This window comes from Danio aesculapii, chromosome 3, assembly GCF_903798145.1.
Source record: "Danio aesculapii chromosome 3, fDanAes4.1, whole genome shotgun sequence".
Taxonomy (NCBI): Eukaryota; Metazoa; Chordata; class Actinopteri; order Cypriniformes; family Danionidae; genus Danio; species Danio aesculapii.
In genome coordinates, this window is record NC_079437.1 from 52,740,697 (window position 1) to 52,754,124 (window position 13,428).

The window sequence follows — 13,428 nt, forward strand, 5'->3', positions numbered from 1 at the left end:
GAAGAGTACGACGCTCTACTTAGAGTGTGTGTAAATGTGACATGGTGACGTATGTGTGTTGGGACCTGGTCCTTCTTACCCCTTCTATGAGGTCTAGGTCAGAGCGTAGCTGGCTCTGGATGGAGCGGAGCTTTGGCAGGGGGAGCTGGTCCAGCTCGCCGTAGCTGCGCAGGAGAGGCGTGTTGGGCGAACGACACAAAGCGTCAAAGTCTCCCTGCAGTTCCTTCAGTTTGCGCTCCGTGTCCTCCCGCTTCTGCTCTGCTAGCTGACGCTCCGCTTCTGCCGATTTCGCTTGTTCTTTCGCTTCGTGAGCGTCTTTCTGCCACGCTTCACAGGCCTGTGTTAAAGAGATGTGTTAAAGTGAGTCCTTCTATCTGATAACCACCAGAATAAATCATTCTAAACCTTTTGGGCTTTCTGCCAAGGTGCAAAGCTGACGGTGCAAGGCCTACAGTTCAAAACAGTTAGTAAACACAAGTACATCTTATTGAACATTATTTATTTTCATCACCAATTATCATAGTAGAACATTTTCTTGAGCATTTTGTGATGCATTTTGGAAACAGGAGATGAGCCCCTAGTCTAATATGCCACCTGACTTGAGAAACCCGTTCTCAAAGACTTAGTCACTTAGTCATTATTTGGGTAGCACACATATTCTTAATGTCTTTGGCTGAATTCACCTGAGCAATTTTAATCTAGATCAATTCCCGGATTACAGTGAGATTAATCTAGATTAAAAAAATTTATCTATGCCCACCTATAGTTATAACACAAATATACACACAAGATCAAGTGACTTGAGAATCTTAAAGTTCGTCCATAATTTTCAATCGTATTGTCAATCGTAAATGACAATCATTTTGACACACTGCCTCCGAAACGTTCGTTCGTCAAAAAAAAAAATTGAACCAGGTTCGATGTTTTTCGCTTACACAGAAGCTAATTATGGAATGCCGTCATTTGAGCAAGAGATCACTTTATGACAAATACAGTGCATAAAATAAAGACAGTGGCGGACAGTTGAGAACCCCTATATGCTGGAATCAGAGACTGGCGCACATCTGCCCTGCTGCTGTTTGATATGTGTGTTCATACATTTGACGTACGGCTCATAGACATTATAATAGAAAGCATGGTCCGCTTTCTGTCAATTGCTTTGACACGTCAACATGGCCGCCATCTATTATAATGTCTATAGGTACTGCCAGTCTCTGGTCATGATTTGTTTACGTATGTGAATGTGTGAAGTATCACAAGCAATCTACCAAAATTCCACTGATTTCCTGAAATAAACTTTGCATTTCGGGATAATCGTAGCACAGCGCTTTGATAATGAGCTGAACTCTCCTTCCTCTAGGCAGTATTGGATGAACAAAATATGCAGCCTATTCCTCTTTCTTTTCTAATTTAGAGAAGAGAGGAGAACAAAGTATCACTGTTTGAACTGACTTCGAACTGTTTTGCGTTTTTTCGTAATGGATTAATTAATGCACATCTGACTCAGTGTGCAAGGTTTGTTTACGTGACGATTTTTTGCATATGAATATGAAAAAAAAACCGCATACAAGATTTTCGGACTACAGTGTGCAAAGACCTTTACTGTCCTCTTTGTGTGACAGGATTGCTAACCAATTGAAATTGAACACACTCTCGTTCAGTCAAATCAAAATGACTCCAAAAAATGATGGTGTCTTCCAAGTCAGGGGGCTCAAAGAAACAGATTTCTTTCTGAGTTTAGAATAAATTTAACACAGTGGATCTGATGCTCTGTAAACTCTCTAACACGTTTATGAAGATGCTTGTGCAGACATGTTGAGTTTAAATCAGATTTAAAAGCACCTGATTTGAATCCTCCCAAAACACACAGGCCTATCCCAAAGAGGAATAATGAACAATGAACTGGCTTGATGTCTTTTCAAATTAAATCAGGCCAACGTGAAGATTTTAGAAGTTTGAAATAGCTTTCCAAAGTTAACTTTGACAAAGTTTGCTTTGGTTGGTAATAGGGCTTGTTAAAAAAAAAAACAAATCAAGAAAATTCTTGATGTAATGAAATTCAAAATGTAATGAAAACAACTGACTTATATCAGAGCATTTATGGCACTTTCAGAACCTTATTGTGTTTATAACTGAATTTAAATGAATGTTTTTAGACTATATTAAGAATATAGAGTATTTACTTTATTTTTCAATGAGGAAGTTTGCTTGTTTTTGCGATTGTTTTAAAACTTGCAATTCAGTTACCTATGGGAGGAATGACTAGGAATAATAAACGGCAGAAAACGGTCAAACTACTTGCTCTACAAACAAGTGTGTGCATGACTTTACAGCCAAAGAAGAATCATATGATAAGAAAATATCAGTTTGCAACATCAAGCAGCATAACCAGCTGTTTTTAACATCTAAAAATGAATGGAAGTGACTGAGACCAGAAGTCTTGAGCCAAAAAGACTCAAATGGCTGCGCCCGCTTGTATGCGAACAATAAGGTAGATACTGATGGTAGTTCTGCCAACTGTAATTCATGCTCTAAAACTCATAAATATTGTCTTCATTTGTAAAGATTATCTCGATGAACAAAACATGTAAGAATTAGAGAATTATCATTAGAATTATAAACCTTTGTGGCTCACAGATCTTATTAATCCAAAAAACAATTCAAGTATCTCATTGGTTTTCAGTTGAGAGGCTAGGGAGGCTCTAGGTGGCCTAAAAAATATACATAATCACTTCAGCACTGCATATACCCTGAGGCGTTGAGGTGTCAGCCGCTATTTTCAATAACAAAAGTTGACTTGAATCTCTCAGAGGGCTGCAAATGGCTCCCAAATAAAAGCCTTTGTTTTTAAGCGTCACTCATCTTATGAGGCCTGTAAAAAGCGAGCACATCTGACCTGTTTGACTTGGTGCCAGGCCTCCTCCCACTGCTTGATCTTACGCTTGGCTTCATCCAGTTCTCGGAGGAGTCGGCCGATGTCTGCGCTGCTGGAGCCGACCGTGTTGGAAGTAAGGCTGCTGAACACTGGAGACGGGCTGGGAGAGAAGCTGCCACTCATAAAGTCCCATATACCCCCTGCTCCGCCATTAAGACCTGAGACAAAGGAGCAATGCATCAACTCACATATGCAAAAGACTGTGACGTACTTGAAAGTTTCAAGGGGAATATAAAAGTCTAAGCCTCAGATGGCACACCCACGGACCACCTGATGCCTACTGTATGCATGAAAAGTGAAAATCTGTTCAACGGGCTGCTACACAACTTACACATTTCTAGTCTGCTGGGCAATAAGAGATGCAGGTGTCACCAAGCCTGCTGACAGTTTGAGCTTTTGTAGTTCTGAGCATTCATACTGGATATATCTACATGGTTGTTCCACAAATTTTTTCAGTTTTTTTTTACCATTTGTGATATAATGAAAAAAAATATCTTATCAAATATTATTCAAAAAGGGGGAAAAAACAAGCCCTTATTACAATATTAATAATAATTAAAAATACATATTTTAACACAATAAATTCTGTAAATTTTTTCAAAAACAACTGTTTATTAATTGAATGTAATTGTATTTAGTTATGTGTTACACATCATGGTTTTTCCTGGAAATAATATTTCTAAAGGAGCTGTTGACGTGGAATTGAACCAGATTTTTGTAAAAACAACAAACATAAAAATAAAACAAAACAAATCTGAAAAATTTCCTCTCAAATGGAGAATGAAGTCAAGTGCATTGCTCAGGTGTGAGTTTTACCACAGACTTCAGCAGTGTTAAAATCTTAATAGTTCTGTGGGCATTGTCTACCAAATCTGATGTTTAATTTGGATTCTCTGTTGGATTCAAGTCAGGTGATTGGCTGGGCCATTCCTCAGTTCGATTACTTGTTTTGAAAGCATTTGAGAGTTTCTTGGGCTGTGTTTTGGATCATTGTCTTGCTGAAATGTCCACCCTGGTTTCATCTTCATCATCCTGATAATGTAGATGTTGGACTGAAGCAGCTAATAATAATTTACAATGAGGAAGGGCAGAGCATTGTTGAAGAACTGACAGATTTCAGCTGCTGTCTGGGCTTTCCATGCCTTTATACACCTCCCTTTCTTCGTGTGTTTAATACTTTTCCCTGTGTCCTTTTATGTTATTAAGCATAACTTAATTGGTAAACTAATTAGATTTCTTTGCATACACCAACATCTGGGAAAAATTTCTAAAGTATTTTAGATATATTTTTTCTGAGAAAAATGATGACATGGTCAATACTTATTTTCCCTGTTGTCTATTATGTATATGTTTTTTTCCTTTATTGTAATTGGACAATAGTTGTACAGGAATCAAAATTGGAGAAAGAGGAACGGGATCGGGAAAGGACCATGAGCCAGATTTGAACACCCGAAATGCAGTTGTGCAACATGTCGGTGCACTGCCCACAAGGATATTGCCACTGACAATAGTCTTATTTTTAAATATAAAACAATTTCGTTTTATTATTATTATTATATATCTTATTTTTAACAATTTACTTGAGCTCCAAGAATGCATTAAATTGTCAAAGTGGCAGATTATAAAAATAGAATCACACCTTAACACAACCGTTCAAACCTTTAGAGTCAGTATAATTTTACTATTATTAATAACTTTTTTTTTTTGCAAAAACACTATACTATACTATACTATACTATACTATACTATTATATATATATATATATATATATATATATATATATATATATATATATATATATATATATATATATATATAGTTAGCAATGTCGCCTCACAGCAAGTAGGTCCCTGGTTCAAGTCCTGGCATTTCTGTGTGGAGTTTGAATGTTCTCCCTATATGTGTAACTGGATCAACTACCTTGACCGTATTGTGTGTGAATGTGAAAGCATATGGCTGTCTTCCAGTGCTGATTTGCAGCTGGGATGGCATCTGCTGCGTAAAGCATATGCCAGCGTAGTTGGGAGGTTCAATCCACTGTGGTGATAAATCAGGGACTAAGCCAAAATGAATGAATGTTTATATATTTTCATTTCAAATCAATTTTCATTTGAGCTTTCTATCATTTCTTTAAAATATACCACGTTATATTTATTGTAGGATTAAGTTACGCTGAAGACTGAAATAACGACGATAAAAGACATCAAGAGAATAACTGTTATTTTAAAATAGAAAACAGTAATGTTATATAGTAATAATGTTCAGTTTTCACTCTCATTTTGATAAAATAAACACTGTCTTCCTGAACATATGATGGACTTCTTTCAAGAGCATTACAAAATTTCACAGACAACAAACTAGTCAGCAAAAATAAGCACTTTAATCCATTTTGTAAAAGCATCATTAATATTAATTAACTACTGAGCTAATCTTTAACTATTTGTAGAGTTTTCTTCACCTTTAATGAGCAGGGCAGTGGAGAGTGTAGACATGAATGACTGGGGATCAGAGACAGAGGGGAAGGATTGTCAAAGCATCTCAAGCCAGCAATCGAACTCAGGTTGCCAGGAGCAAAATTACCTCCTGGAGTATGAATAATTTCAGGCTTGACTGTATGCGTCAACGCACGTAACCACAATTCTATTGGAGCCGTACACAAGTAATCTTCAAGATAATCCTTACCTAAGGAGTTCTGTGTAGATGTGGGTGTTCCCAGAAGGCCATGCTCGGTTTTAACAGGTGGTGGCTGTGTCTGGCTCTGTTGGGAGGCCATTCCAGTGAGGAGAGACTGGGACAGGGATTGAGACAGGGAGCTGAGCGGAGATGCAGACAGAGACGATGACGAGTGCAGAGAGGAAGACCGAGCCAGAGAGCCAGGAATATTAACTGGAGCAGAGCCTCCTAATAACCTCTGACCTGCAGAGCAAACAGAGCCCAGTCAACATTAGCCTAAATCTAAGACCAAACTACAAACGTTGACAAAGAACACTTACTTGTTAAACCAAGGCCATTGTTGTCTTGGTCCTCTAGCTCTTTGTCGAGAGAGGCAACATTGATGTCACTAAAATTTAGGTCAAGTGCAGATCCTGAGAGCACAGAGAACAAGTGTGTTTTTAAAAATCGCTGCAAATTGGATACAAAGCACAAGCTTCTTAAAGGGATAGTTTACCCCAAATTAACATTCTGTCATCGTTGAACACAAAAGAAGATGTTTTGAAGAATGTTGGAAACCAGTAATCATAAATCTCTCACATATATAGACTATTCCAGAAAATGACTGGTTAAATTGCCTTAAAGGATCGTGTGAACAGGACTAAAATCGAGTTTTTCCAGTGTTTATAAAAAGGGCCTGTTCACATATGATCTCTTTTACCGGAATAACACGTTCTAACATCAGCACGGTAAACTAAAGTGAGACATCTACTCCAGGCCAATCATACGCCGAAAATGCATTCATGGAATTAAAAGCCTTTAAGTCCTTTGTCCAAACATTTTGCTGCCATTTTATTAACTGCGGAAAAAACTGATCAATACATAGCTACTAATAAACTTCTGTGAGTTTACCTGTGACATGCATGTATGTGAATGGGGAGTGCGATTTGGAAACTGGGGAGTCAGATAAGATTTTGGTACAACACCAGTAGTCTCAAGAAGTAGTTTCAAAGAGGGTCTCACAAGCTGCAGCACATAATCAAACGAAACCCTTGACATGTTTCCATCCTCTTCAAAACTGTTTTCCATGTATGCATGCCAGTAACACAGACCTCTATGTAGCTATATGTGTGAACATTTTTCAGCTGCACGTAGCGCCTCTGCCTTCATTTTATCCTTTTGTTCATTACTTTTGTTTGTCTCTTAAACAAAAAAAAAAAAAAACAGCAGCACGAATGCTAAAGGTTTAAACAAAAATGGAACAAACAAAAAGACCAAAAATACCAAAAAGTGTATTAAAGGGCACCTATGATGAAAATCACCTTTTGGAAGCTGTTTGGACAGAACTGTGTAGTGTATAGTGTGTCCACAGTCATATTAGGGTGATATAAAGTGTAAGAAACAAGTGTAGTGATAAGTGTCTCTTTTTTTTAATTTTCTGACATCAAAAATAGGATCCAAATCCCTTCCATTTGAGGCCCACCGCAACGTGACATAGAAGTGCAGTTTCCTTGCCCACTGAATTGATTGACAGCTACGTATTAACATGACTCAATAGTAACGCAAATAATCAGCAGCACCTCAAGTATGAGTTTTACAAGTTTAAAATGTTTCTAAAACAGTGCATGTTTGTAATAAAGACAGTAAAAATCGCTAAGTAATTCTTCAAAACAGCCACATGTCAGTACAATTACAAAAGACGCTTCAATCTCGGTTCATGGACTTAAAGGTGCAGTAGGTGATCTGCCACACTGCTAGCCTGTTGGCTTAAATCTCTGAAAGACAGTCCCTCCCCTGCCGTCCAAAGCCACGCCTCCTGAAAACACGAGCGCGCGCACCTTAAAGATGACAGCAGAACCCTCGCTTATGTGTTGCGGCGTGCAGAACTTACACTTATTACTAAGCCATACTTGTATGCTACTTCTGACCGAATATTCAGAGTAGCAGTAAACAATATAGGGAATATAGTGTCATAGGTCGTCATTGTTTAGAAATGAACCAATGAGAATATAAAACCAACTTCACCTCAGTAAAGCAGGCTGGGAGGAATAGCGCTATTTACTAATGTTTTGTTGTTAAACTAAATAAACCGACATTATCGATGCTGTAAAATGTCCCTTATGAAACTGAAAATAGTCACTTAAATCTTTGGTCGGAAGATTTCAGTGGCTAAACAACACTTCTGCGCATATAACCCATTCATAACAACTCGATCTACATCAGCTCTGCGTGAATGTAGTTTTAAAGCAGGACACTACCTGTCTAAGAGAAATACTTTAGCCATGGTGTTGTCCATCCTCCAGCGAGCAAAGGTAACTCCAATATTGATTCAGGATTTTAAAAAGTTTTGATTCAGCATGTTTTTACCGCTCTCTCTCTCTCTCTCTCTCTCTCTCTCTCATGAACGCACAGCACGTGTATGCACAACCGGCGGAGCTGCGTACAAACAGGTGTGCAGTAGCTCAAATCTGCATTTGTTGACAGACAGTTTGAGTTACTAATCGGAATTAAGGGAGATGTCGGCCCGGAATTGGATGAAATTTTTTAGTCTTATACCTTATCCAGAACATCAAAATACATTTAGATCATTTACTTTAATCAGTACTATTGGAATGTGAAGAGACTTTCGACCAGCACAACAAATAATATTTCTGAAGACAATCACCTACTCCACCTTTAATATTTTGTACATAACCATAACAGATACATAACATGTATCCTGTCACATCTGCCATGCAAAAACAGCGCAAAGCTTAACGCGTGTGTGTGAGCGAACTTTATAACGACATTGTGTGTGACTCATTGTTGCAGAAAGGCTTGAATTAACTCCACATCCGGAGTCAAAAACATTCAATTCATCTTTATTTCTATAGCACTTTTACAATGTAGATTGTGTCAAAGCAGCGTCACATAGAAGATTATAGTAAATTGAAACCGTGTCAGTCCAGTTTTCAGTTCAGTTTAGTTCAGTTCAGTGTGGTTTAATTTTCACTGCTGAAAGTCCAAACACTGAAGAGCAAATCTATCGATGCGCAACTCTACAAGTCTCGAAACATGCAAACCATTGGCGACAGCGGCAAAGAACAAACTTCACCATTTGGCGAAAGTGAAGGGAAAAAACCAAGAGAGAACCAGGCTCAGTTGGGCATGACCATTTCTCCTATGACTAACGTCTTGTGCAGAGCTGCAGTCTAGGCACCAGAGGCTGGAACTGTACATCAAATAACTGTTGGTAAAGTTCTTACTGTAGTAAGGGAGATCTGGTTCATTCTTGTCTGTCACTGTGCTGCTTATGCATGAGATGCAGCAGGAGAAGCTACACCCATCATAGCAATAGTAATAATAGCAATCTCTTTAGCTCTGACACGCAAGTGGGAAGGTTGGGAGGGGATAACCAGCTCAATTCCATTCAAGACACAGGCAACAAAAACAGCTATAAAGTCAAAATGGCTCAAACTACCAATATACACAAAGGTATAATAAATAACCTGATGGGTGTTTTGAGCTGAAACTTTACTAACACACTCTGAAGACAAAAAAGACTTATCTTAAATCTTGAAAAGGGGTAAAATAGGTGCCCTTCAATACAAGTGCAGCTGTTTAGTGGTCATTCATTTCTGGGTAACAATGTCACATAATTTACTGGTAGCTTGGAATTGAATAGATGTGTGAATGGTGCTTTTTGCAGAAACATTACAGAACATCATTGCCTGTGTGAACAGCGTACTTTTGAATTTCCCGTTATCAGTATTTATTAGTATTACTGTAATTAACACACAGCATTACTGTGTGAGGCTTTGAGTTTTGAGTCACTTGAGGCATATGTATGTTATAAATTTATTTGATGTCGGATTTTTTAAGGGGGGTGTGTTAGGACTACATTGTTTTGGTTTGTGTTTTGGTGTGTCTGGTTTAGGGATGCACCGATCTCGATACTTAGATCGGATACCGCTTCGATGGTCAGCTGGTACAGATCCAAATCCGATCTTGCGTGTGTGCTTTATTCTGTGTTTATAAGCAAACTTAGCCATGAAGGTAGCCTATTATAAGGCACTAGAGCGTTGTCATATAGGCCTACTATATCTTAAATGTTCTGAAGCCATTCTATAGTTTAATGTGAAGTACAGATGAATATTCACGTGGTTAAAATCATGTTCAGTTCAGCACTTCCCGCCACTGTGCATGTCAATCATTCTCCATTCATTCACAATTCAAACTGCGTGTCGCGTTCATGACAACACGAAAACTTTCTCCAAAACTATTTGTTCCCTTTTAGTTTAAATAATCAGTGGAGAAATGGATTTAGTTTTGCATTAAATGGCTTTATTTTGACCTGCAACAAGGAGTTCATTGCTGTTTGGAAATCATGTTGTGCTGTGTCTGTTAGATCAGCAGATTTCCTTCGCAACACTGGAATAGAGAGGGTTATTACCTGCTCTTCACACAAAAAGAAGGCCTACCTGCAGTTTTAAATTAGAAAAGTCGCAATAATACATTGGACACATCCTCAACGCACTGATTTCTTCCCTTTGTGCTGCTGTTTTAAACGTGTCCCCAGAGACCGGAGGGCTGCGCGCTGTGTCTCAGTGCATCAATCGCTTCATTCACGCACCGGCTGCACAGACGCAACACGCACCGCTCTGTAAGATCATTCTTATAATGGGTTTCTGTTCTCTCATCCTTCTGAATAAGTTTATTCTTCCGAGGTGAATACTTTAAGCGCTGCAAATAGGTAGTTAAGCCTGGCTCATTATGGTCAAAGTAATTGATTAAATTAATGAAAGTGAAACTGACGGCTGCAATAGGCTATGGATTGTCATTAACATAAAATGATCTAGCCTAATATAGGCTTCTGTGAAACTGCGAATTTTTCACTGTAATTTTATTTATATCAATATTTTATTTATTTAACAGATCTGGTTGTGTTTTGCCGCTGAAGCATATAAGCGGACATAGTTTTGAATTTTCTCCATCTCACTCACGGCAAGATTTAGCGAGGGAATATTAAGTAAAACTGGCCTCAGACAGTTTAGTTTAGTCTGTGTCAAACCTGCAGGCAAATATCAGGCTTTGCTAAAAGGCTGGTTATTTTACCAACGATTAGAGCCAATAGTGGTTGCCTATTGCAGATTTCAAAGAAAAATCTTAATATTAAAAAGGAAACATAAGCTGGACCACAACAGATCATGTCAATGTCATAACAAATGCTCAAATGTAGCCTAGTTTACAGCAAGCATGTTTTTAGTTAGATTGTGTGGTCTGTCATGTATAGTAGGCCTATAGGTCTGTTATTTTTACTAAAGAAGATATGTTATTTGAGTTTAGCACCAGAACTATAGATACAGTATTTTAAAAAATAGTTATAAAAATAAAAAATCTGGGGGTGACGCAGTGGCGCAGTAGGTACTGCTGTCGCCTCACAGCAAAAAGGTTGCTGGTTCGAGCCTCGGCTGGGTCAGTTGGTGTTTCTTTATAGAGTTTGCATGTTCTCCCTATGTTCGCGTGGGTTTACTCCAGGTGCTCCGGTTTCCCTCACAGTCCAAATACAAGCAGTACAGGTGAATTGGGTAGGCTAAATTGTCCATAGTGGATGAGTGTGAATGTATGTGTATGGATGTTTTCCAGAGATGGGTTGCGGCTGGATGGGTATCCACTGCGTAAAAACGTGCTGGATAAGTTAGTGGTTCATTCCGGTGTGGCGACCCCGGATTTATAAAAGGGACTAAGCCAAAAAGAAAATGAATGAATGAATGATAAAAAAACTGGCACAGTATCGGGATTTTGGTATTGAGATCAGATCGGTTCCAAGAAAATGGTATCAATGCATACCTAGTCTGGTCTGTTCTAGGTTGGGGGCATGCCTTCAGCACACCTGATGCTGGTCAGCGCCTGTGTGAGAGTTTGTCAGGGCCGCTGTTCATTCTCTGTGCTGCGCTCCAATTTAGGCTTTACGTTTTGTTTTGCACCCATAGATTACCACTGACAACACTTACCACATCCATTCACTTGCTTTTCACACCGATTGAACATTCTGATACTGATGTTTTGATTGTTATTTTCAATTGTGTGAAAATAAATATTCGTTTTTAACTATATTTCGCCGTGTCGACTCCCTCAATGTTACATCTTTGAGCCAAGTGTAACAGTGAGTAAATTGAGAGAAAGCATTTTCATTTTTGGGTGCAAACCACTTTAAGGGAATATATGGAAGACTGTTACTCCTCCGGTCCAATCCTCTAAAAGCATCTCAAAAGCTGTTTATAGCTACAGTTTAGTCATATCGCAAATTAAACCAAATCTTTTACAAAACCATGTAGTTGTCTATAGTCTCTGAACTTTCTGCATCCCATACACCAATATCTTGTGTCTGGGAAGAAGAATCACTGTCTGAACATCTGAGATTAGGCATCAATTTAAACATTATCCTTCAACAGTATTACAGCACAATGCATGTGTACATTAGTACCATTTGTTGCTGACTTTTGGCATCCAATAAAGTGTTTCAGCCTGGAAAGTGACACATGACTTCAGACTCGAAAAGATAGTTCACCCAAATATATAAAGTCTATCATCATTTACCCTCCCTTCATTTGTCCCAAACCCATTTGAGTGTTTTAACCTCTGTTGAACACTAAAGAAGTTGAAAACCAGTAACTACTTGCATCCATAACATTTCCTTTTATACTATTTCCGTTTCCAACATTTTTCAAAATATCTTCTTTTGTGTTTAACAGGACCTCAAACATATTTCGAAGAAGTGGAGGATGAGTTAAATACTGAGTAAATTGAAATGTATGGGTGAACTATCCCCTTAACAAGTGGATATAATAACCAAACTATTATTTATTATAATTCAGTTATTCATCCTGCAACATCCACTTAAAATCCACTCTCAATCTATAATAACCATACATCAAAGCCTTGGGTAATGGTCATATATCCAACTCGAATTAGCTCAACGCAGAGACAGCCGAGAAGGCGAAAGCACTTACCGTTTATTAGCGGTGTCCTGCTGAGTCATTGCTGCTGCTGGTGAGTTGAACAGGACTCACTGACTAAAGGCTAATGCATTGCCAAAAATACAGCTTTTATGCGTATTGCTTTATCTGGGCTGTGTCTCGTGTACTTTTACCCTTGGATGTGGTGTTTGGCTGAGCGACTGTGAGGCGAAAGCTTGAGCTTACCTATTACTGACTCCACAGTATTGCTGCCCGGATAGAAAGGCGTGGCTTTTGCATTCATGGTTGATAAAGTGGTGGGCGATGAACTGTCAGATCCGATGCTGGAGGCCAAGCTGGACGTTATGCTTGATGTTATGCTGGACGCTAGTGGGTTCACCACGGAGAACACACTGCCATGAGCCTGTGCAAAGAGATAATCCGTCAGGACATGAGTCGATGTCAAAAATAATCAAATAAAATATTTTCAAAAATGAAATGTTCAGTTTGCATTCATTTAATTGAATTTGTTTTTATATTTGAAGTTGTGTTAATGATATGGCAATATTTATTTATAGAGTGATTTATTTACTAATTCGCTAATATACACAGCTTTTTCTTGATTATATACACAGGACAGTTTTCCTTCATGCCCCCTAACTTATTATTAGTATTTACTACTTATTAGTAAACTATTATCATAGGGCTTATTATAGTACTATTATTATGTTATACTATTCATTCATTCATTCATTTTCTTTTCGGCTTAGTCTGGGGTCGCCACAGCGGAATGAACCACCAACTTATCCAGCATAAGTTTTATGCAGCGGCTCCCTTTCCAGCTGCAACCCATAACTGGGAAACATACTGTACCATATAATACCATATTATCATAATTCATT

General features: G+C 38.4%; 1 protein-coding gene across 2 annotated transcripts in view; it reads right to left on the reverse strand.

Moving 5' to 3' along the window:
* The window catches only part of unkl (unk like zinc finger), a 40,357-nt gene that overhangs the window by 4,991 nt on the left and 21,938 nt on the right, over positions 1 to 13,428 (reverse strand). For both annotated transcript variants that reach the window (XM_056454228.1, XM_056454227.1), the window contains 5 exons: positions 12,773 to 12,950; positions 5,930 to 6,022; positions 5,619 to 5,852; positions 2,897 to 3,093; positions 80 to 337 (listed from right to left, as the gene is read on the reverse strand). In XM_056454228.1, coding sequence (XP_056310203.1) covers positions 80 to 337; positions 2,897 to 3,093; positions 5,619 to 5,852; positions 5,930 to 6,022; positions 12,773 to 12,950 — 960 coding nt within the window. The remainder of the gene's footprint in view (positions 1 to 79; positions 338 to 2,896; positions 3,094 to 5,618; positions 5,853 to 5,929; positions 6,023 to 12,772; positions 12,951 to 13,428) is intronic.